This window comes from Manacus vitellinus, unplaced genomic scaffold, assembly GCF_001715985.3.
Source record: "Manacus vitellinus isolate BGI_N305 unplaced genomic scaffold, ASM171598v3 scaffold_4_pilon, whole genome shotgun sequence".
NCBI lineage: Eukaryota > Metazoa > Chordata > Aves > Passeriformes > Pipridae > Manacus > Manacus vitellinus.
In genome coordinates, this window is record NW_021940604.1 from 23,805,966 (window position 1) to 23,832,201 (window position 26,236).

Here is a 26,236-nt window from a genome sequence, read left to right on the forward strand (position 1 = left end):
CCAACTCTCCTCCTCACCAAGTTCTCATCTCTGCAAGGTCTCAGTGAAGATGCCATCCATCTCTTTATTTTTCCTGATGGTGTGCAGCCCACTGACCTCCTGCAGCTCTGTAATTTGGTGACATAGCTCCTTCACTAACGAGCACCTCCTCTAGGCAAGGACATTTCCTCTGCTTGCCTCAGCCCTCAGGAAAGGTCCCAAACTCTTGTGGCAGCTTGAGACCTGGAGAGCTTCATCCTTTCTCAGGCAGCTTGAGACCTGGAGAGCTGCATCCTTTCTCAGGAGCTGTGCCTGAACCACATGCCATTCTGATGTGCTGGAGTGGTTTCTTCAGCAGATGCTAGAGGTTGACACCCTACAGCTTGTTTCCATCCTATTTGAGCACTTGGACATGACCTTCAGTGGAGTTTTTGTCCCCTTTCTGTGGATCGTATTCTAGCCCTGGATGCATAGGTGTCTCTCTTGTACCACCTGGGTGGATGACTGACCCTTCCTATTCTTGAATCAGTGGAAGACAGAAGGTCAAAGCACCATTTGATCAGGCATCTATCAGCTGTGTAAAGCACAGGGATTTTACTGAAAACATCTTGATTACATGAACTTCATTATGTAATCTATACTGGGTAGAAGATACAGAGGTAGACCAAGACCTGATGCAGGCATTTTTCTGTGGGCGTGGGGTTTTGTTTTGTTTTTGTAGTTATCTATTCTATTGTATAGACGGAAAGTAACTGGAAGTAATTGTTCATGTTTGTGAAAGTTTGTGTTCATCTTATTATCAAAAGAAATCTGACTTTTGTTAGTTAACTTGTCTGAAAAACACTCTTTCATAGAACTCTTGCTGAATCCCTATTAAGGGACATGATTAGCAGTTAGTAGTAAAAAGTCTTGTGGTAAGAACTTGAACGTTAGCAGTGAATCAGGATAAATCTGGATATGTGCTCTATTGTTTGTTCTCGTGTAAGTTCAGGAACTGTAGTAGTTTTTCGGGTTTTATTTTGCTGTTGTGGTGAATTTGTCTTAGCTTTGGGGTAGCTCACCTGCAGAGGGTGCTAAAGCACTGCTGTGTAAGAATTTAACAGGTCAGGAAACTGGCTTGGCACAGGTGCTTTTAGAGGAACGCTCTCGGTTATTACTCTCCAGAGTTTAAAACTTATGTATGTGCTTGGTTCTGCGCCCTGTGCTCAGTCCCATGCAATTCAGTGAAGCTACTGAGTTTACACTTAAGCGTGTGTTTATCTCTTTGTGGGATGAAAAGCTAGTAAGGCTCTTTTAGTTATGATTTTTGAAAGATAACAGAATGGAACTTGATGTGCTAAAAGAAAAAAAAAATTATCAAAAATCTTGCCCTTGTCTGCATGTGAGAAAACTGAAGGAAGAGCTTTTTAACCAGTGCCTGTAGAAGTTTTGTGTGTGTGAGATTTATTCCTTATACCTCTGGGGGCTGCATCTTCCAATGAATTTAAAGGAGAGAAAGCTATAAACCAGAAGTGAATACTTGGAGGAAGCAAGCTTCTTTATGTAGCTCCTTTAATTTAGAATACCACTGAAATACAAAATTCCAATTTATTTTTTTTCTTCCCCTTTCATTCTTTTTAATTTGATAGTAAAGATATAGAGTTCATATTGATCTATCCTCTTTCAGCCCTTTCCAGATATGTAATTTTTTCACTTTGCTGTTTATTCTCTACAATGACATCAGGCATGTGAGAGGGGGAGAGGATGTTAAGGGACTGTGTGGTGTAAACCCAGGGCATTGAAATATCTGAAAGCATGTAGGCTTTTCTGTCAGACCAACTATTCCTGCCACTGTTACACTTTTTAACTAGAAGTTCTGTTTTGAAGGGTTCCACAGAGCAGCTGTAGGCCACGTAATGCTGTTGGAAAAGTAGCAGTGTTTTGTGGCTACACCTTGGAGACCATGGGTTTAGATACTGAATGTGTAAATTCCAGGCTCAATTCTGCCAGAAACTGTCGATCATTTATACTTGCCTGTATAATTTTTCTGAATAAGCAATAAATAATGCTAAGTGTGGGATTCAAACAGCTAATTTTTTTTTTGTGTAAATGCAAGTATGTTAACTGTTATATGTAGAATTAAATTCACAGTGTCTATATTAAATTAATATCTCGTCATTTTTAGGCATTACCCAATTGGTTTGCTGTTTGATCTTCATGCATCAAATACTGCCCTTCCTTGGAGCATCACAGTACATTTCAAGGTAAAACTGAAATACACTCTTAGTTAAGAATAAGTGAACATAAGATTGCATGAAGTTTGGAAGCTAGGAAAAGGTTTCATAATTATTTTATAAAATAAGTGAATGTTCATTCTTCAGGAAGTGCATAAAGCTTTCTGTAAATCTGCAGTTGTTTTCCATGAGACTGTGTGTGCTTTCATGACTTTCCTTAGAAAATTATCCCGTTTTTTGAAAACTCAAAATTGTTTTTCACGATAAGTTATGAGACAATGTCAGTGCAATTAAGTAGATAAAAGAGAACTTTCCATAATGTTTTTTATTCTATCATCTGGAGTTGACTGAAGATTGGGAAGATTGAGAAGTGCTCATCCTTTTAGGCATATATGAGCATGGATATGAGATACTGTAGAAAACCTTAAAGTCAGGGAATGCTGCTGTACTTCATGTTGGTCCCTTTTAGAGAACTGAGTGAAATTACTTTCTTCTTGTGGCAGCTTAGTCACAAGAGAGACAGTATTTTGATTGTACATTGTAAAACCATTAGGTATGACTAAATTACACTACTGATCTTTGTTCTGAAAGGTACTTGAGCAGGGCGAGCTTTGGTGCAGGATTCTTGCATACCCTGAAATGCATTGAGACAATAATTCTAGGTATGTTTTGAATTCAAAAGCACAACTAAAAATCATGGATATTTAATTTTGAAATGTTAATTTCTCCCTTGTAAAAGAAACAATACAGTAGGAAAACTGATCTGAAGGAAAGTGCTAGGTTAATAGGCTTGACTTCAGTGTGTGAGAGATTTGAGTGAAATTAAAAATGTACTGGGAAGTAGTTGTTTTGAACGTTTTCATTCAAACAATTATTCTCTTCAGGGTGTGTTAGAAAAGTTTTTTTTAGCTGTAGTCGTATTCTTTTTGGAAGTGTACACTAAAATCATACATTCTTATTATATATATTTCTACATGTTGAAATTTTTAAACTAACTAAATAAATCTGAAGTTGAGGGTGTTTTTGAAACCACTGTATTTGCTGCACTTCTGTCTGATAAATGTCAGAAACCTGAGATGAAGTAACTTCCAGTGTTCTGAAGAAAATGTAGGGCATCTAGTTTCATAAATCATGATTTAATTGTTATGTTCTGAGAGCTCTGGCCTATTAACAGTGGCATTGTGTGGATGTTTCCATTGCAAAGTGGAGGCATCTAGAGAATTAAGTTGCAGCACCACAGCTTCTCAATTTCATCCAGTAATGTAAATTGATTTTAATGTCCTTATATTGCTGCTTACCAAAAGATCAGCTACTTTAAGTTTTTCTCAAAGGTGTACATTAAAGATCAACAGAAATAATTTACTGCTAAGGCAGTGTTATTTTAAAAGCTGATGTATTTTAGTAATATAATACCTTGGAGTTAGCACCTGCATAATTGCTCTTCCCATTTTGATGTAATCTGAAAGTTTATTTAAATAACCCCCTCTTAATCCCTAAAGTCAAAACATAACTGAAATATATCAAAATATGTCAAAATATTGACAAGGTTTACATGTGTTTCAATTTCTTACAGCTGAATAGTTTAGCTGTGGGATTTCTGCCTAGATTATTCTTTTAATTTCTGTGCGGTTGTTCTTCAAAGAGTCATAATTTTCATTTGGCTTAATTGAACAGTGTAAAATTTTTCTGAGGTTTTACTTTTGTTGTCATGGTTGTCTCCTTTCTTCTACCAAAGCATGCAGTCAACAACAGATAACTCAAACATCTGTAAAGAGTGTTTTTCAGCTTTAAAAAAAAAAGTCAAACTCCCCCTATCAGGTTTCTTTGTTTAAAGTTCAAAACATGAAAAAGGTTTATTTCTGTTCAGCAGAAGTTTGGAAGTTGACAGATGCTTGTAATTGTCCTCCTGTGTTATGTATGCAGACCAAATAATAAGCACACTTAGTCTTTGCATTGAAGAATCAGTTTATTATTTTGTTCAAGTATGCAATAAAATAACATGCATTTATATCTTATAAAGTTGAAAAACAGTTGCATTAAGTAGTTGCATAAGGATGAGCTTGAACAGCATACAGTCTGAGAATCATGAGAGGCTATAGACTGGGAAGTTGCTTTTTTTACCCAGCTGTGGCTTTAGAGGAGGAGGGAAACTCTATCCCTTCCTGTTAAAATCATCTCATGTTACTCTGCAGCATGCTGAGCACTATTCATGTTCTCAGTGTGGCAATCAGCTCTCCAGATTTTGGGCAGTAGATAAGAAGTGGTGAACTGTTCTGGAAATAGTTGTACTACTGGAGAAGAGGAAACTGGGTGTGCCAGGGGAAAGGCTGATGTTCTCCTGCTGCTGAAGCCCTTATCTGCTGGTGCCTGTCTCTCCGCCCATGACCTGATGTAGAGGAGGAGAGACTGCATCTGTCCTTACATAACAGCCCTCATCTTGGTTTTTTTAGGTGAAAATTGGGTTGGGTGGAGTGAAGAGGAAGTACTTTTCCATGTAGCATATGGATAAATTGTGTAACTGCTAGGAGATATTGCAGAAGCTAGAAGTATAAATGTATAAATTTTGAAAGAAAAGACCACAGATGGTAACTAAACACAGATACATGGATGCTCCCCCTGCCACTGGATACATTCCTTGTGGTTTTTCATGCCCTGTTTTCTGTAAATGTAGTCTAATGCAACTAGACTGTCACAGTATAAACAGATATTTTGTTAACTAGAACTGATAGATAAATATGGGTGGAATGGAGTTGTGAAACCAGACTGTTGAAATTGCCTGTGAGGTTGTTCAGCCATTTTATATGAGAGGTCATTTAGTGCTCCTGTCTGTACAAATGATACCTATTTCTTTACGACCAGTTCGTGCTGCAAGTGTCTGCTTGTATGTGAAAGTAAAAACCAGTACTCATTGAGATTTTGAAGAAAATTGAAGTCAACCCTTGGTAACTTTTCTTTCAAAGATACAGAACATGGAGGGAGTAAGACATAACCAATAAGAGTACTTGAATTAAAGCTGCTTATGTCATCTCTTAAAAGTTTTTGCAAATCTCCTAGTTGTAGAGCCAGGGGTGGCTATCAGCTTGTTTACGATTGACCCTTTCTTCAGGGAACAATTGATCACTGTTTCCTCAAGTAGAAAGAAGGCAAGGAGAATTTAGAAAAAAATAAAAATACAAGCACACGTGATCTGTATATAAGTATAAAACTTATTATTCTATGCCCTGAATTATAAATCAGTGGGGATGCTGTATTTTCTGTTGATAGTCTCACGTAGATGAAACTGTTTCATATGCTTCTTGTAGACACAGCAGGGTTTTTTTTCTAAGTTATCACTTTCATATTTAGGTTTTTCAGCTTCTGCTTACAGTACTGCACAGAAATGTGTCACTGCTTTCCTACTAAAGAAAAGAGTAGACAGCACTGAGATTCTTTCTAGGAGTGTTTTTGAGCCTTTCACAGTGTTAATCCTTAGAAACTGGGAAAATTAATCATGCCACACCTAGTTCTACGCCTGTGGCTAGATTCTTTACACTAGCTTAGCCAGCTCTGACCAGTTTTAAATATATCCTTGTTATTCTGCAGACTACACTGTGTATGATTTCTGGAACCCACCCCCAAAGACTGAGTTTTCCTGCAATTTGAAATTCATTGGAAGAAAGTCACCGGGAAGATATCTACTTGTAGAAAGAGAGAAATGTCCAAAATAAGACCCTGCAGTTCAATATTTAGACATCTGTGTAGCAAAACAGTCCTTGTAACAAAACTGTTGTTTTCATAAACTTAGCTTAACTGTCAGCTTTTAACTATGAAAGTAATTTTCTAGGTTCCTACATTTCTTGGCATTAGGTATATTAGGTTTCTTCCATTTTTTTGAAAGATGCCAGTGTCTCATTTTGAATTCTTGCATGTAAAGAACTTTTTTGATCTTTTAAGTATGCTATTTCTGTCTGTTCGTTTCTTGTAGATTGGTTACCAGACATTACATTTTTTATTTGAGCAAGTAAAGTGAACTTCTGAAAGTATTTTACAGGCCTATGCAGATGTCAATTGGAAAATAACAATCCCAGTAATGTTTTTCTAGTAATCTTGGGCCCAATTATGCTGAGACATTCAGCTTTATAGGATAAAATGGGAGTGAGGTCTGCCCTAGAAGAACTTTCCCTATTGTTCTGTCCTGTTTAATGTCATTATACTTGGCCATTCTCATATGAGAAACCAGATTTACCTCTGTCCTTAGATTTCTAGTCAACTTAACATGCATCGGTCGTAAGTAACAACAGCACTCCCTTTGCTACTTCAGCACCAAACCACGTAAATTTTAGTGGAAAAGAGACTAACAGTCTTCTCTTTGCTTTATGGCCCTGTTTTTGGAGAATAACCTTTTGATCCGCAGTTTCCCGAGTTTGGGTTCATAAGGAGAAATCCCTATGTAAAATTCAATTATTTAATTTCCAACTCTTTTCAATAACCTAATGAGGAGGGAACTATCGCTGTTGTCCTCAGAACTTCCTTCAGGAAAGGCAATCCCCAGCTCCCTTTCACATTGTCTACTGGTAATGAGTTTTTCATATTTTGGGTTCCTCTATTTTGAAGCATTTTTCACTATTTTTTCCTGAGTTTATGTGGAGGAGTGAAGGTATGGGGTTTTTTGCAGTGTTACATTGCTCCTACTGCAATGTGTTAAATATGTTGTAAAGGCTTTTGAAAAATATCCCATTATATGTGCTTATATTCCAAAATGGTTTTGACAGTCCCTCACAAAAGCTTTTTGAAGTGCTAATTTGTAGTGGATTAAGAGGAAAGGGCCTCTGGTGGAATAGGATGAGAATTAAAGTATAGAAATGTGGCAAGCCCTTGTTATGGAAGGGAGTACTAATGATGCCACTGCTCTGGTTTGGCTCTGAGGTTTGCTCAGTTCAGTATGGTCATAAGCAACTGTGAAAATAAGATGAATAAGAAGGGAATAAAATAGACTGGGTTTTAAAACTTGTAATAACTAAAGGTAATGGATTTGTGGTAATGAGTATTTATGTTATTATAAAAAGGCAAGTGATAGTAAGTGATGATAAAAGAAAAGTTAGAGGAAGAACAACCACAACTGTATGCCTTTACAGGGCAGGACTTCTGATCAGTTAATTTCCAAATATTTTTAGTACCTGAACAAGATTTACTACTATAATTCCCTAATAAATTAATTAGGAGAGGTAGTTGTCATTTACTGAGGGGATAAGAGTTACGTGAGGAGTGGTAGCTGTGCATTTGTGATGCTGAATGCAGTGTACCAGCGCTAACTAAATAAAAGGGGTATAGGATCAAGTCACAAGAGCTAGCAATAGTCACATGGATTAGGTAAAGTTGGAGCTGACAAGGATTTCCAGTATCTCTCAGGAAAAATGTAAGTGGAGATATGCTGTAGTTCATATATGTGGATGATACTACTTGGAGGAAACATTTTTCAAGGACCTACATAGAAAGGGGTGATAAACTACCACTGAGAGTCAGTATGAATTAGATGCTTGTCATTTACTTCCCCCCATTTTCTCCTGTTTGTTGCCTGAGAATTGAACATCTACTTGAAAACATGTTAAAATTCTGTTTTTACAGAAAATTGTTCAGCTTTTATTTTTCCTGAAACATTTTCACTGCAAACTGTTTCTTTTCAGCAGTGGATGGTTGTTACATTCTTCCATAAAGTAGAAGATTCCAGTATGCTTCTTTTGCATAAATATATGCCTGTTTTAAATTATCATTTATTCTTCATCATCCAAGGTATGTGATGCAGTTATTTCTCTTGATCTATCATTTCTCTTTGTAGAATTTTCCAGAAAAGGATCTTCTACACTGCCATTCTAAGGATGTGATTGAAGCTCATTTTATGGCTTGTATAAAAGAAGCAGATGCTTTAAAGCACAAAAGTCAAGTCATCAATGAGATGCAAAAAAAGGATCATAAGCAACTGTGGATGGGGTTACAGAATGGTAAATACAACACATCAAGTATTAATTATATTTAAGTCTAGCAAGCTAATAAATATTTTTTTCAAATTGGAGTTGTGCTGGGGGATATAAAATGTCATTGTTCTGCAGAATTTTTGTCTAATGTCATGGAAAGCATTGATAGTTTTGGTGGGTTTTTGGTTTGTTTGTTTGTTGATTTTTTTTAACTGAAGTCGTAATTTTGGTGATAATTCAAATGTGGCTTGAGTTATTTGAGGAACTAGATTGGTTGTGACTGTTTTAACAAACCAGAATTAGGAAAAAATCAAAATAGATAAATGTTGTTTAACATACTTTTTGGGAGACACGTGGTGTGTTAAGTGCTCAGTATTAGCGATCTTGGACCATAAAGAAGAGGTTGTCTCCTAGAGGATTTTATAAAAGTGTTCTTATTTTGCACAGATGGCATGAATCTGTATTGCAGTGCAAAATAAAACTTCTTTTGTTTGTAGTGTCTTCCCTTGTCATGATTCTTAGAGTCCTTTAAATTGAAAAGCTTTTGTAAGTATTTCAGAAACTGCTCTGTAGAATGGGTGCTAATGCCACTTTCATTGCATTTTTCTCATCCCCTGAAGCTGTCATTTGTTATCACTAGTAAATTTATTTAATGGTAACATTTTACTGTAAACATGAAGGTGTTTATTCTGTGTTCTGATACAAAATACTAAATGCTTAGAATATATGAGTATAATAATGACTGACGTGATGAAACTGTACAAGTTAAGATTCTTTTCTTAACCAGAAGTTATAGAACCTTGATACTCTCAATATGTAAGGTAAAATGACAGATACACAGCATGGTTTTTTCCACGGTCATCTTAGGCTATATCTTTTAGTTGATTATTTGTCTAAGAATATCTTCAGTTGTAGGGAAACCAGAATTTTTCTGTTTTGCTCTATCACGTTAGGAACAGAGATTGCCTAGCAAGGTTAATTTCAAGAAGGTTTCACTGTACTTAGTAAGAAATTGCACCTGTGGAATCTGACACGTAAATGAGAAGTTTAAGCAATGTTTTGAATACTTTCAAATGCTAATTTTAATTTCTCAACTCTTCATAAAAGAGAAACAAGAAAAGCTTGTGAAACCAAGAAAACTCTTTTTAAGTATGTTGTATCTTTCAATATGTTCTTATAGGCTTTTGTTTGAGATGTTATAATTTTAAACTCCTTTGTGAAACAGAATGAATGACCACAAAAAAGAAAAGAAAGTAGCATTTGTGATACCTGCTTTGTAAGTAAAGTTACATCTGCAGGTTGTTTTTTCTGTGAAACTTCAAACAATTTTCTTCAGTTCTTAAATATAGGAACTGTTATTTGTTTAACAAGTGATAGCAATACTTACAGCATGTTGAACTTACATTTTTGGGGAAAAAAATCCAATTTTGTTTATTTGGAGAAGTGTAACTATCAATTAATGTATAATTTGGTATAAATGTTTCTGCTGAGAAGCAAGTACTTGAACAGGTAGCATGTGAAACTTAACAGTTGCCTCTAGATGGCTTTTAAGGGAAGAGCTGTAGTAGTGAATTTGTGGGAAAATCTTGTGCTGGTAACAGCTGGTAGTTATTCATAACAACCTTTACATCCCTCCTGCTACCATTTCTGGTTTTGTGTTATCTGCTACCAAATTAGAAAAGTAAACATCTCTTCTATCTTGTGCTGTGTTTTTTCTTGCTCTTCAGACTTCAGTTAGCCTATTTTTGTCCATAAACCTGATATTTCTTCACTGCGACAATTCTTTTGGACAGGTACATTTTGACCAGTGTCATGGATGTGTGACTGTGGTAGGGAAGTGATAAAAGCAGACTATATATCTGCACTGACCTTTGTTCCTGTGTAAGGATTGTTAAAATTCTTTGGTCAGAATTCATGGGAAATGTTTCTGCTGTTTTTTCTTTAATAGAGTTATGGCCATTTTTATCATGGATAAAGAGGATTTTCAAGTGAGTGTTTTCTTTTCTTCTTGCCTTTTGAGTGGAAAAATAAAGGCTTTCAGCTTTGAAACAGTAAGACTCTGTGGGTCTACTGATGACTCAGGATCAAACAACTGAAATCTCCACTGTTTTTAGGGGGAGAACTGTATTATTTTGCACGGTTCAAAGAATTAGTATCTGTAACTTCAGTATATAATGGTTCTGATAAATGAGGGAATTTAGATTGAACACATCTGCTTTTTATCAGTTGTGGAGCGACATAAGCAACCATAGTCTGAAATTTTCACAGGCATCCTTTATAACCAGTGAAGACTAGATTTGATATTTCTGATACATGAGTGGGGGAAATAGTAAAAATTCATAACAACTTTAAGTCTTCTTTTATATATTATAAAATATAATGGAGTCATTACTGAAAATACTATGGAAAAAGAATGTAATGCTCATTCATGCTGTAGGGCTTACCAAAAGTTAAGTGGCCATATTGAATTGTTCTTGCTAAAGAAGAAAAGTCCTGCAAGCATTCAGAATGTAGAGTATTTTATCTTTTAATGCATGAGATCTCTTTCTTGTCTTGATTTTAGTTCTAAATTTTATCTAAACTATTCTTGGGTTTTTGAGAGGCAGAAATCGTCTTTCTTCTGGATTATCACGTTCCTGTTTAGAAATGTTTGAACTGAGAAAAAGGAAGTGTCTTACAATATCAGCATCTCTAGTGCTATGTACACATGGCTCACTCAAGTTTGAACTTGCTGTTCTTTAACTCGTGATAAGCATACTTTGGTAGCTGAACAATCTCAACTGATTATTTGAAAATTAATTTAAGCACTATATGCTTAGAAAATCCTCAGAAGTTTATCAGAAGAATGAATGAACAAGCTATTAGTTTTTAAATCACAAAACCATCTTTTTTTCTTCTTCCTGTATTGCTACCAAAATGAGAATTTCTTTCTGTGTTCCATCTGTGGAGGTTTGGTTAACTCTGAAGAAAGATTAAACAATTCTTTTGAGCTTTGAAAATGGTTGTATTGATTAAAAGAGGTTTTTAAAAAAGATCATTGCCTTCTTGGGCTGGTAGTTAAAAATTTCTCAAAATGCATCAAATCACCTTATAATTAACCTCAGTGCCTGCTTTTCCCGGAGTTAAAATATTATGGCATGCACATGGCATCGGTTTGCTGATGTTGTGGAACTGAGGAGATGTGATGTAGACACATTCAGATAGCTCTGCCCAAAGTCAGCCTGGTGCTGATTTGGTGCTGAAGAGGGGCTGGATTTGGGCAGGCTGGACCTGCAGAATGAACAGCTGTGTCAGAACAGGCCTTCACATGGATGTTTTTGTTTTTTTCTTTTCCATGGCAGTGGGTTTTGTTTAGGGTTTGATTGGTTGTGGTGGTTTTTCTGGTAATGGATTGTGACCTAAACTTGACTGTTAGTTCATCAGTGTTTACTGGGTTGTTATCCTTTCTGCACAAATGACTAAGCCAGTGCTCCACCGGTATGGGTGCAGTATCAAGAGTCTGAACTACCATCCCACCCAAACTGATTTTTGTCTTATTACCCTGCTGTGCTGGCTTGGTGCCTACTTGCATAGCTGCCCTTTGTTGCAGTGCAAAGGTGGGGAATTGATGTCAGCCTGCATTCCCCCCAGCTTTCTCGTCTCTGCTCTCAAGTGAGGGCGGAGCAGGGCTGCTCTCTTCGAGGGTATTGAGAAGCAGTGGGTGTCAAAGGAGGACGAGAAGTGCATGAAGGCAGAGAAGGGAGGAAAGCAAAAGATAACACAGCATTCACAATCCTCCTTTATACTGAAGTCTCTAACATGAGCAGGTTGCCTAGACATAGGTAGACAGAGCTAGATGCTTTCTAGTGTTTTCACCATCTTACATTAGATGTCCTTGCTTTGAAAACCATTACACTCGGAGGGAGCAAACTTGGAGGTTTCTTTTTATTGCCTCCTGTTTTCCTTCCTCCTCTTAGCCTCAAAATAAGTCATTTCCTGAAAGATATGTAAGGTCTAACTAAAATTCAAAGTTAAATATCTGTAAAAAACAGACTTTACTTTTAAAATTGCCATTCTTTAGTTGTTGAGGGGCTTTTGTTTTGCAATTTAAAATGCTTCTAAGTTACTTTCTGCTAGTACACTCCTGAATTTGACAGATACATTAATATAAAGGTTCCTGTCAAGAAAAGCTTTATTTTAGAAAAAGCATAGTACAGGGTAAGTAAAGTAGGTTAGCAAGTCATATGGTGTTATGCTGCTCTGTTTTCTTGTATATAAAGAGAGCATAATTAGGAGATGAAGAAATCAAAATATTAAGGCTGTCTAGACTTGGAGCAGAGAGCTGGAGGATGAGTAAAATTGTCAGAAGTCCTTTTTCTTTTGACTTACTCAGGGAAGTCTGTAACAAGCCCTGCTGCTTTATTCCTACACAACCTGTGGGTTATGTGTTTCAAAAATGGATTACACTTATTTGTCATCAGAGCTTTCTTTTTAGAGTGACAATACTTACTGAGATCACCTGCTTTTTGAGTACACAGAAAGCTTAGATTTTGTAGGATATATGCATTTTCATATTTGAATAAAGGAAGTAGTTCATCTTGATGATTTTTTTTTTCCCCCTAAACCTTTTTCAGGTAAACTGGTAACCTAGAAATGAAGGGAGGTGGTGTTAAGGAAACAATGTATTTAAAGTAAAACTTCTAGTTTGTATGTACCTGTAGGAAGTGAAAAGAATGTTGTTAAGATATAGGTCCCTTGTGTATGTTAGAAGAAAGCAGGGAGAAAAGGCATTTCTGGATCTGATAAATAATCTGAAGAGTGCTTTCTCATACAATTTTCAAAATGTCCTTTTAACCTGCAAAACATAAGCAATGCGCTCTTATTTCTTTGCTATAAAAACTACTGGATAAATTACAGCATAAATGTATTAAATATACTGATCTCAAACCTAGTCATATAGATTAGGAGGGGGATGCCCCCTTTTTTTCTCAGGTTACATCTGTAACTCAATTTATAGTGCAGCTTATAAATTAATATTTTTTTAAACTATAGTTTACAGCTAACTAGACATAAAGAAGTTTGTCCTAATTGTTCTCTGGTTGTAGACACTGCTGTTGGAAGTTATAGTGCATATAGGCAAGCAGAGTTGAATTGACTTGATTTATTTACATGATAATAGTACTAAAAAGGGAGTGGCAGACTTAGGTAGCCAACCTTGAAGCCCACACCACTGTACTTGACTATTACTATACCTGAGGTCGTTATCATGACATTTACTTTTGCAGAGAATCCATGTCTGATTTAGCATGGATGCGTCAAAGAAAGCTATTTGTTTTTTACGTTCAAATTTTGCCACTGCTGCTGCTTTCCTGCCAGCTGAACATGAATTTGGAGTGTATGTGAGATTAATGGGCACATGGTGTGGTGCAGATATTTCCCATAATGACTGTTACATAATTGCAAGGCAAGATTATGACTACCTCAGATATGTACATTCATGTTGAATTTTGTAACTTTACTATCTGCAATGTGAAGAATATTTTCACATATTTCTGTAGCTTCTGCCACATAAAGTCAAAACAGTTCTAAGGTCTTGTCTCTGCATATCTGATAGTTACTCATGTGTGAAGATAGTCTAAAAAGTTTAGTAAACTTGTGTTTCATCTTCAGTGGTGGATTTGTGTTACATACCGTGATTTTTCAAAATACCCAAGTAACCTAAGTGTTTAATATCAAGAATGTTTTAACTGTGCCAATGTGTAAAATGGAAAATAAAAAAAAAAAAATCTGCCATGTCAGTATTTCAAACTGTGTTCTTATAAAGGCTGTCACTGAACTGTAGTAGTCAGCAAGAGTCAAATACATATGTGAGTCTTCATGAAGTCCTTGATAGTTCTAATTATCCATGTTTTTATCGTACAAGAAGAAGAATGGTGAGTTTAGGTGGACTTAGTAATTTAGAGACAGGTCTTTAAATAGCTAAGAAATTATAGCAATCAGCTGTAAGTAGTGTTTCTGAATAGCACAGTAATTACTTTAAAGTGTTTAAAATATTTATCTTTCATGAACGAAGCTCCTTCATGCTTGAGGCATACCACACAAAATTTACTTTTTATAAAATTTGTTACAAATACTCACCAGTGAGAACAATTACATATGCGTGCAGAGTCTGAGTCTTCTTGGAAACAATGTGGAAGTAGAATTTATGATGCATTTTGAGAAGATTCTTTTTTGGCTGTACCAGTTAAAAGCAATGCTTGTTAGAGCATGAGTCGGTAGAAAATATACTTGTTTTAATGTTAAGGAAATACACTTTGTATCCCTGACTTGCAGCTGTAGCTCTCTGTACTCCACACTTTATTGGATAATGTGTGTGATGGGTTAAACCATTAGTGAGTTTGTCAGTGACTGAAAGAAAATGTTCGTGGGAACACTTGGTAGACTGGAGAGCAGATCTGCCATTTAGAGGGACTGTGATGAGCTGGAGCAGTAGGCCAGCTGGAGCCTCCTGGAGCTGACAGACAAGTCCTGCACCAGAGACAGGAAAAATCCCCTTAGTCGGGGCAGGCTAGGGACTGACTGGGAAGCGGCTTTGTGGAAGTGGGTAATGGTGAACAACAAGCTGAATGGAAAGTCTGTTGTGTGGTGTTGCATAAATGAAGATTAACTAGAGAGTTGCTCTAGTGCTTGTGCCCCGCCCTTGGCTCAGGACTTCTAAAGCTGCCCTGGGAGTGTCATGTCCTCTTTGAGACCCCAGGACAAAAGAAATGTGGGCAAACAGAAAAGAATTCAGCAGAGTGCTGGTAGGATTATTATGAGCTGGAGAATATGCTCTATTAGAGACTGGAGGGAACTGCCCTGTTCAGACTGAAGATGAAGAGGCTGAAGGTAGATCTAATAGCTGCTTTCCACTACTTGAAAGAAAGACTTGTAGAGCAGATGAAGGCAGACACATCTCAGACATGTCTCTGTTGGCATTGGAGGCAGTTACCAAGAACAAATGGTTAAAAGGTGCAACAGGAGGAAGTCTGATGAGACACTGGGGAAGGGGGCCAGGGGTGAGCCAGGCAGGGGAATGAAAGTGCTTGAGTGGAAGCCCGTGAGAACAGTCAAAACTTGACTGGGCAAGGCCTTGAGTAAACTCATTTAACTTTGTGGAAGCAGGTCTTTTGAGGCAGTGGGAGGAGCTATTATTCCAAAGCTTGACCTCCAAAGGCACTTCCAAACTTAAGTTTTTCTGTGGTTCTTATACATCAGTTAGAGAGTCTTTGGTCTCTTAGTTAATGCTATGGTTGGTTCTTCCCAAGTACTTCAGTGGTTGTTAGACAGTGGTGAACCACTGAAAACAGACAAGTATTGTGATTTTTAAACTTAAGGATTGGACTCATTTTTATGCAAACTGCAGATTGGTATTGCTTGCATAGAACTAGAGATACAATTTAATTCCAAGCAGCTTTTTTTTTTAATTTATATCACTAAATTGTTTTAAGAAGAAACCTTGAATAGTCCGGACAAAATTGTGCATATGTGCTATCCTGAGAGCTACACCATTTTGTTCACTTTTTTGGCTTTCTAAAAAGATACTGGAATATAAAAGCCATTAATTACAATTTCCTTTCTAAATTCAAGCAGTCTTTACCTTGTTTTTACATTAATTCTTTCTGTTATTTAAATGCTCTCAACAGCCTTCTTGAAGTATATCCAATTCTAGAGTGAGTACTCTGATAGCAGTTGCATCTCTGTCAAATATAGAAACAAAGTAATTCCTTACTATTAAGGTATTTTTGTTGATAAATTTAAAGTGTGTGGGGGGAATTTCTTTTGCCCAAAATATTGCAGTAGGATCTCGATTTTAACTGTCTGTATGCTGTTACCAGAGTGTCTCATTGCAAATTGTTTGTAGATGTAATTTTCCATGCTGTCCATACACATAATTGTGTATGCAGATTTAAAGCTATGCTGCAGTGCAATGCATATGTTGATGGCAAGCACTTGAGCAGTGCCCTTTACCCTCTCAGTGATCCATCCTGTTGTGGAGTCAGGCGGGTGAAAGAGATGTGTCTAATATCAAGATTCACATGAAATTTCAAGTTGTTTGAAGCACAACAGCACTCAAGTTTCAGAAAATGACTGTAAGAGGCTAACATGAGTGAAATTAATTTTTCTGGTTTTCTGAAGAATGTTTCAGGTGGAGACTCAGGGGCAAAAGAGACCCAGCTTTCAGCCTATACTAATCCTTTGTTAACACTGCTCAATAGTAAAAGGTTCAGCAGTTACTCTCTATTAACACTAAACTATGATGGAACTACCAAGAACTTTTTAATGTAACTGGTATAAATTTGGATTAATTTCAGTGACTGCTAAAGGATCTCCAGTCTTGCCTAATGGAGGAAACAACAATTCTCAAAATGTTTTCCTGTAACAGTAATTTTTTTAACTGCTTTACTGGGCACTTTAAAGACATGAGTAATGTCACTGATAGGTCTCTGAACCCTACATGCATAATGTGGCATACTGTATTTGTAAATTTATATTTGAGGTTTAATTTGTTGCTTAATGAATTTGTGTGCTGACACTATTTTCATGGATTAGACATTGTAGTTTTGCCAACTCATACTTGTTCTAAATATGTAAATATTGTTTTCAAAGCTCTCAGATTCTGTGCATCTCTGTACTAATGAAAGCTAATGTCTGTCTGGCATTTGGGCATTCAGTGCCTGCATTTCTAATAATGAGTATTTATAAATATAAGTTACTTGGTTGATAAATTTTTCAACTGCATCTCTCCTCAGTTATTTGATTATTAACTTTCTCATCTTTGACATAAAATACAGAGAGAAAATTTTTATATTTCATTTTAGGCAAAGTTATATAGCAACCATCACCTCTTGTTTAAGAAATATTAGTGGAGTCATATGAAACTTTTATACTGTCACTAATTTCACTTTTGTTTGAATCTTATTGTTGTTACTTTAAATGTTGTAGTCCAAGACTCAGCTATTCCATCACACAACAACCAGTGAAGTATGAATTGGATACTGCTCCCACTTTAGGAGAAACCCTCAAGGCCGTACAGCAGGTGAAAATTGGCAAGGCAGCTGGGGTTGATGGAATTCCACCTGAAGTCTGGAAACATGGGGGCCTTGCACTCCATGCTAAATTTCACGAGTTTGTGGTGCGCTGTTGGGAACTAGGCGAACTACCATCAGACCTTCGTGATGCAGTCATCATCACTTTGTATAAGAAGAAAGGAATTAAATCAGACTGTTTAAATTACCGTGGTATTACTCTGCTCTCCATTGCCGGCAAAATCCTGGCAAGAATACTTTTGAACAGACTAATACCCGCTATAGCAGAAGAAATTCTACCTGAAAGCCAATGTGGTTTCAGAGCCAACAGGAGTACCACAGACATGGTGTTTGTTCTCAGACAACTGCAAGAGAAGTGTAGGGAACAGAATAAAGCTCTCTATGTAACCTTTGTTGATCTCACCAAGGCTTCCGATACTGGGAGCAGAAAAGATCTATGGCAGATTTTGGAATGTTTAGGATGTCCCCCCAAGTTCCTTAAAATGATCATCTCACTCCATGAGGATCAGCACGGACAAGTCAGATATGGTGATGCACTTTCTGAGCCCTTTCTAATTACCAATTGTCGTGGTTTGAATCTTGTTTTCCCCCAGAGGCTAAATTAAGTGGTAGACCCCAAGGGGTGGAAACCCCTGGAAGTTTTGAAGTTCTGCCCAATGGGCACTCCTGCAGAAATGTAAACATATCACAAGCTCACCGGAAGAGATGAGTTGTAGTTTTGGTTGCAGGAGAAGTGGCCATGTTGTGAGCCACGAGGAAGGGGCTCTGAGCCCCACAGGGTGGCTTTGGCCCCCAGCCCCCAGCGGGGGCTGCAGGGACCTGGAACAGCATAAAGCTGGGCTAGGTGCCTGTAGTTATGCCGGGAGATGTTTTCTCCATGGGCGCAGAGCAGCAGCCGGGACTGGCCAGAGAAACGGTGGCAGAGAGCCAGAGATAAGAACCTGAACCGGGGGAGCAGCAGAAGCAACATGCAGCACCAGAGAAAGGACTCCTGGAAGACAGCTGGGAGAAAGAGAGCCAGCAGCCTGAGAGACAGAGTTCTGGGGGTAAGACTGTACCAGCCCCCCAAAACTCCTTTGAGACCTCCGAGAAAGGAGGAGTAGATGGATTCCTATTTTAGAGGAGCCTTGGAGTATGCAGCACCAGAGAGAGAGAGGAGCTGAGAAGCTCAGAGCGTCCCGGAGCTGGACCGGGACGGCCAGAGGAATGCGGGGGGAGTTGACCTTGGCTCTCCCCCCCTTGCACTGCTGCCACGGTGGCAGCCTGAGAGACAGGGCACAGAGGCCCTGCAAGGAGCTGAGTCTCCTGGAGATACCAGACCGTCACGAAGACCCCCCTGTGTCTTTGTGATATGACGTGGTGATACGACCTTGTCTGGGGTTACGAAGCCCACGGAAGACCCCTCGGTTGGAGGCGATGGGGCCGAGAGAGGTTTGGATACCTCCCTCATGGATGCTGGCAGAAAGCCAGCTATCAGCTGCTGCGTGCATGTGAAGAAGACAGACAGACTGCTGCCTCAGAAGATGCTGCTGCTTAAAGACTGGAAGGGATCTGTCCTTCTTTCCCTCCTGGACTTTTATTTGGAGGGGAGAAGAGATCTGATCATTGTAAATACATATGTCATGGTAGAGATAGTTTGTGATCATGTGTATAATGTGATATGGTATTTATTTGTACAGTCATTGTAATATATTCCCTTTCCCCCACTTTGAGTCTGGTGTGTTTTGTCTGGAAAAAACCCATCTCACATTAGGTTGAGATGTGGGAGGGGGGAATGGAGCTAGGGGATTGGATTTTGGGGCTATCTCAAACCATGACACCAATGGTGTGAAACAAGGCTGCGTTCTTGCACCAACCCTATTCACAGTCTTTCAGCATGATGCTCCAAAGGGCCATGGCAGACCTCAATGATCAGGACGGTATCTACATTCGATACCGTACTGATGGAAGCCTTTTCAACCTAAGGCGACTGAAGGCCCACGCTAAGACTTTAAACCATTTTGTCCGGGAGCTGCTTTATGCTGATGACGCCGCCCTCGTCGCTCACACAGAAGCAGCTCTGCAGCGTTTAACATCCTGCTTTGCAGAGGCTGCTGAGCTCTTTGGGCTGGAAGTCAGCTTAAAGAAGACAGAAGTTCTCTATCAACCTGCACCTCAGGAAGTCTTCCATCATCCCCATATCACCATTGGCCAATCAGAGTTCGAATCAGTCCAGCAGTTTAATTACCTAGGCAGCCTCATCTCCTGGGATGGTAAGATTGACAGAGAGATAGACAACAGGTTAGCAAAGGCATATAGTGCTTTCGGAAAGCTTCATAAAAGAGTTTGGCGAAATAAACACTTGAAGAAAAGTACCAAGATCAGTGTTTACAAAGCCATAGTGCTGTCTACTCTCTTATATGGATCTGAATCATGGGTCATCTACCGCCTCCACCTGCGACTCCTAGAATGCTTCCATCAATGCTGCCTCCATATAATCCTAAACATCCACTGGTCAGATTATGTGACCAATACATCTGTTCTAGAACAAGCAGCAGTCACAAGTATTGAGGCCATGTTGCTGAGAACACAGCTGCGTTGGGCAGGACATGTCTCAAGGATGAAGGACCACCGCCTCCCTAAGATCTTGCTTTATGGTGAACTTGCCACTGGCTGCCGCATGAGAGGAGCCCCGAAGAGAAGATACAAGGACTCCCTGAAACAACATCTCAGCCTTGGCCATATTGATCAACATAACTGGTCTACTCTGGCCTCCAGTCGGGAGGTCTGGAGACACACCATCTATAACGCTGCTGTCTCCTTTGAGAATGCACGCAGGATCACTCTCGAGGAGAAAAGACAACGCAGAAAGAATCGTGCCTTGCAGAATACACCATCTAAGGAGTCTTTCTGCAGTGCCTTTTGCAACCAGACATGCCTATCTTGTATTGGCCTTTTTAGCCACCAATGCGCTTGCAACAAACGTGGGTAGAGCCCTTCCCAAATCTTCGTTTGCGAAGCCCAGTCACAAAATATTGTTATTCAGATATGAACATCTGTCTTTTGCAAGTACTGTTTTTTGCTAATATAGAAACTCACTAATGCTTCAATCAAACACTTTCTTAAAAACAGATGGATCGTGGAAAACAAAAAGTAATTGGTTTTGACTGTTATGGTAGTTTAAATATCATGCAGACTGCATAAGCTTTTCAGGAGCGAGCAGGAGGGAGGGAGGCAAGTGTGTAAAATGCTTTTGCTGATCGTTTGAGAACTCTTTCTTGTTTACTGGCTTGATGAAAACTCAGTTTTGTTTTGATTGTCAAAGTTCCGGCCAGCGTGTTCTGTCTTTGTCATTTCTAGCCAATGAACTGATTAGTTCTTGTAGCTCATCATAGCATTAATAGCTTCCTGAAGTCTGTTTTGCATAAACAGGGGGTACTGTGAAATGAAAATTGGAGAATGATGAGTCCTTTCACTTATATTTTCAAGGGGGGCTGGGGGGATTTTATGTGTTTGTGTTAGGGCAGATTTATTGCTGTTATATTTGGAAACTACAGAAACTATTAGAAATTTAAACAATACATTGTCTTAAACATTGTCTGAGTGTTCGAGAATAATCTGAGAAATACAACTTTGTAAATTTACCTACCTTAAATAAAATTACCTGCATGCTTTCTGGGAGGTAAGGAAGCTGGAATGAGGAACAGAAGTGAGTTAACTGCACGTTACCATTGTTTAACGTTTTTTGTCTTTCAGAGGCTCACTTGTTTGCCGTATATGCCACAAGGGTCAATATACTTTGTCTTATAAGTCTGTTATTTATTCAGAATTTCTAGTTCTTCTGATCCATAAGATGTGTCGCTTATCTCTGTTGAATTTTGAGGACAGTAAGCTGTTCACCCAACTTTCCTAATTACTGTAATATATATGAGTGTTAAACAAGTAAATGTAGTTAATGTTTGTTTTATTTTTTTAAAGTAGGATATATCCAAATATGTAGATTCCTTATTTAGGTCTGCTGAAACTCACTAGCTTAAGTAGGTCTCAGTTGTTTTGTTTTGTGTATCACGATAACAGTTTTATCAACTGAGTTATAGTCAGAAGTAGTAATTGAAGTATAAATCGATTGATGCCTACTGTAGGATGCCTATCCATACATTTATAGTGAAAACTGTAAGCTGTTCTCAGTGCTGTCTCCAAGGATGAAGGAATTATGCTAAATCTTCACTTTCCCACTGACAGAGTTCCTGAGGAGGAGGCAGTCATTCTTTGTGCCAGACATTGTAAGGCTAAACCTCTGACTGTGTAGGCTGGGGTTCCCAAATGCAGGATTGCTTGAGTACATTCTGCTCCAGGGTTGTCACTGTCACTGCCACTTCCTAAACTTCCCAGCCCAGTGAGCTATGGGGTAACACCCTGTGTCCAGGCAGCTTGTCATCTAGGGCAAGTGTCTGCATGGTGGTGCTGACTGCAGCTCAGGTAAGTGCCTGTCAAGAGGCACTTGCTGCTAATGAGGAAACAAGGGTGTGGAAGTACTTTCTGAGATAAGTATTGGGAAATGCTCCTACAGAACACCTGGCAGGAGTTTGTTTACAGTTTCTTGGAAATTCTTGCCTTGTGTTACATTCGGTCAGGAAAAGCAATGTGTTAAACCCTGCAATATATATTAAACTATGCCTTTTAGTACACCGACAGGCATCTGTGCAGTATGCTGGAGTGAAGCAAATCTCAAACTCCTTTTGTTTTGTCCAGTTGCTTCAATTTTTATCAGCAGTTTCGGAAGCAGGCAGAACCTTTGTCCAGTGAATAGATTTCTGAATTTCACCTTGCTTCAGGGGGGCTGAATTCTCTCGTGGGTATATGGCCCAGCTTCTTGAGACTTGTGGCAAAGAGGGAAAATTGGAGACTCTGTGTTTCTTCTGAAGAAACACACACTTTGGTGTCTTGGAGAGTTAGGACCTATAAGGAAATTGATCTTTTGCTTTTCCCGATTTATAAAGCTGTCTTCTCCACTAAGACTAGCAACAGCTCTATTCATCTTAGCTCTTTGTGTTCCTTTCTATCATTTCTGATATTAGTTGTTTGCTTGATTTGAATAATTGATTTGCATGTATAAAAGCCTTTATTACTCTTAGACCTATGCTGTTCTCAATACATTTGAAACATAATAAACTATTCAGTTCTTGTAATATCTGAACAGGATGAAATGGTGTGCTGCCTCGGGCTATTTTACTAAAACTAGTTACTTGGATAATGACAAAATTGTGTTTCAAGCATAAATTTTTACTTTTGGGTTGTGTCATGAATCTGGCAGTATATTTTCTGATTATATCATACATTGTTGCAGATTATTTTAAGATTTACATATCCAAATGTAAATGCCTCAAAAAGTTTTTCTCTTGCTTTGGTTTCTCTATACTTTACACCTATTGTTTATCTGTAGTTAAGAACAATTAGATATTTTTAGCAAATTGTGAGAGAGTGTAGACCAGTAGCAGCAGGAAGTGGAGAAACAGGCACTGTTAATTGAGGTAATGAAATCCATAATTTATGGCCCAATATTTCCTTAACAGTGGGAGATAAGATATGAATTCAGGTTGCTCTCTCTTTCAGTTTGATAAGTTGCCACATCACTGTTTTCATAGGAGAATGCAGATGACCTACCTTTGGCGTCAGGCAAAATAGGGAAGAGAAATGTGGGGAAAATAAATTCAAAGATAGGTCAAACTTCTGTAAGAAAAGTTTTCATGTTGTTCCAATCATGTGTCATTTACCTTTTTTAGCTGAAAAAGAATATATGTTACTAATATTAACAAAGTCTAATTTTACTTTCACAGATAAATTTGAGCAGTTTTGGGCAATAAATCGAAAACTCATGGAGTATCCTCCAGAAGATAATGGATTTCGATACATCCCCTTTAGAATTTATCAGGTAGGAGACAATGAAATAAAGACACTTTTTCAAAATGCTTCCACTGAGGTGTCATATATCATAATTTGTTTGTAGAATTACATGTTCTCTTTTCTAACATTATGGTAAAACTTTGTATGCTCATATTTTCTGGACCCTTATGTTGCATGAATTAACAAACAAAATAGACTATGTTTATTGTAATAGGTAATAACCATTCATCATGTTGTCATGTGTAATATTTGAGAATGTGCTAAGGCTGGTATAGATGATGTTTGTCTGTTTTAAAAAAAAATAAAAGACCCAAAAAATCTAATTCTGTTATTAAAAATAAGTGCTAACTGTGAAGACTGCTTTAGATGCAAAATGCCATCTGAAAGGTCACAGTCAAACACTTCAGGAGCAACACTTTTCCCTCAACCACTATACAGGCCTCTTTTCTTGTTGGCATTTTAAGGTGAAAGTAATGGCATAGGTCTGGCATCTAGTTCTTACCTTTGTCTTCTGATTGTATACCTTACAATCCAATCCATAGCTTCGAATGTTGGTTTTTTTCTGTTTTAATACACCAGCACCCAATTTTTCTCAGCAGTTTATTTAGCGATGTTCCTTGGAATCCTTACAATTTTTTTCCATCCTCTTAGTTTTTATAACATTAAGGTCACACTGAAGTTCAGAATTATGTGTGGTTAAAAGCTTATACAGAACTCATGTAACCTCTCTAAAGTAAACAGTTGTGCTCTGTTGGAATGTTTTAATCTATTTCTCCTTAGGTTTTACACCTGTAGCTATCAAAAGAAGGTCCTTTATTCAGGGTACTGAATAGTCTGATACTACTTTATAACAGGTTATAATGACCATAGATATCTATACAGTCTTGCAGTGGGATAGAAGTAACTTTTAACGTTACTTGTAAGACATTTACTGTCATAATGAAACTTTAGATTGAGAACGGAAGTCAGTTATTTTGTCAGAGATCATAGCAGATGGCAAGGTTTGTATAAGTATCAAAAAGTATGTATCAAGAAAAGTAGTACGGCATTTTGTTTGGCTGGTGACTAAGTTGTTTGCTTGTTCTCTGATAGGTGTGGGGGTTTTGTATGTCTTTTCATAGAAATCACATAAATGGGTTTGCAAAATGGAGGTTTTGCTGTCAATGGATTGCAGACCTTTAAGGCATGAGGGAGGCTTTCATTGATATCAAATGATTTCATGCTAGTAAAGCTTTAAAAAAAAAAAAATACAATTTGGTAAAATCTGTCCCTTTAGCCAGTAATACTTGTCTTGATTCTCATTATCTTTTCGACTGGAAACTCTTAGTTGCTGTAGTTCAAACCCAAAATATCTAAGAATAGAACACCAAAGACAAATAAAAATGATGCTGAGACAGTTTTTGGGAAGGTTGGTTTATATTATTTTCAGTAATGCTGCTCTTAGTATTTGTAAATATTTTTAGTCATGTTCCTCTTTTTAAAAAAGTGGATGCAGGTGTTTCTAGCTTTTTTTGTTTGGTTTGTTGGTTTGTGTACTGATTACTGCTTTATGTATTTAAAGGAATTTTCAAAAAGTCTTAGAAAGGGTGAGATTATAATTTAATTCCAAACAGGGAGTTAATTCCTATAGTTTTAATGGAATTTTACAGTACTTAGTGACAGACTTTCATATGTAGAAGTAACTGATTCTAAAATGTTCTTAAGATGTATTTAACCCCTACCCCGAATGCATTTAATTTCCAATAGTGCTGGTAGAAGTCAGCCTTGCATTCAAATCAGTTGTTTTTTATATCCCTACATAAATACCTGATTTATCCTGGGTTTGTATTGCAGTGGATGTTTATTCCCTGTGTGTTGTCACATGGTATTCTTGTAGATACTTAAGAATATACAGGTGGATGGCAGGAAATGACTAGGCATTGCCTTCAGTAGGGAGACTTCCTCCTCTTAGTCTCCATACCTCCCATTACTCCAAATTATCAGGAGAAAATTCTGTGAAGGGAGCTGTCTAGATTGTTTTTTGTCAGCATGAGATGGATGAACTTGTTTTCCTCCAAAGAAATGTATTAAATTATGACATCAACTAGGAAAATTAGTCTTAGTAGCAGTTAAATGTGACAGCAAAGTTGCTGCAGAAAAAAATGCATTCAGTGTGTTTTTCAGTGGATTGATTATTTTAAAAACTCAAAAGCTCTTTCAATTGTAAAGCTTGTCTATTAAAATACATTTCTAAAGAGTAATATGAATCATACCTCCTGTGGTGACCAAATCTGATGGAGTGTGTGGGAGAAAGAGATGGCAAAAATACGAGCATCGTACTTGGGTAAGTCAAAACTAAACTAACCACAGGTAATTTTAAAAACCCTTGTCCAGCACCTGTTCTAAGTATAGCAGCTTAGAGTGGACCAGAATCCTGGTATCTACTGTAGATGGTGAAGAAAAAGGCTGAGTATCACTAAGGATCAAGTAGTTTGCAATTTTAAGTTAACTTAGATATCTTGGAGATTGTATTGCCAGCTGTCAAATTCTGTTAACTGTGTAATATGGAACTTGCACCAGAAGAAACTTTGGCTTAAGTGGAAACTTCTTCTACCAGAGACAGTTTAAAAATAGTGATTATATTTTTGTGACACTTACTTTGTGTAAAAAAAAAAGTTCCCCACTTCATCCCTTCAGAGGTGTAAGCTGCTTTGTTTTCACTTGACAGGTGCACAAAATCTTTTTTGCCTTTTTGTCTGATAGTACTGTTGAATAAACTGCATTTTGCACTTGTTCTTTAATAGCAAGAGAGAAAATAATAGTAATGTTTTGAGTATATTTTGAATTTAAGTGTTGTTTTTCCTGTCCAGTACTAGAACTATTTTGACTTGTAGACTTTTAAGACCAGCTGATGTTGTGCAGTCTAATTGAACAAACTATATGACTGATAGATGGCAGGAAGCTTTCATCAGTCTTTGTCTCCGGGCACTGTGATAGGGCATATTAGTCAGGCACTGGAAAGGAGTCTCTACGTGCTGATAGTGACTGCTCTGATGAACCTGCCTGCTGTCCTACGGTGCAGATGAGAGCACCCTGAGTCTCAGTTATTGTACACTTAGTTTGCACTCATCCCCCAGTTTTGGTGTCTTGCTCTCTGCCCATG

At 37.8% G+C, this 26,236-nt stretch overlaps 1 protein-coding gene across 5 annotated transcripts in view; it reads left to right on the top strand.

The window, feature by feature from the left end:
- ATG5 (autophagy related 5) overlaps window positions 1–26,236 on the top strand; it is a 74,670-nt gene that overhangs the window by 10,076 nt on the left and 38,358 nt on the right. For all 5 annotated transcript variants that reach the window (XM_029962771.1, XM_029962769.1, XM_029962770.1 and 2 more), the window contains 3 exons: window positions 2,144–2,222; window positions 8,008–8,170; window positions 23,028–23,122. In XM_029962771.1, coding sequence (XP_029818631.1) covers window positions 2,144–2,222; window positions 8,008–8,170; window positions 23,028–23,122 — 337 coding nt within the window. The remainder of the gene's footprint in view (window positions 1–2,143; window positions 2,223–8,007; window positions 8,171–23,027; window positions 23,123–26,236) is intronic.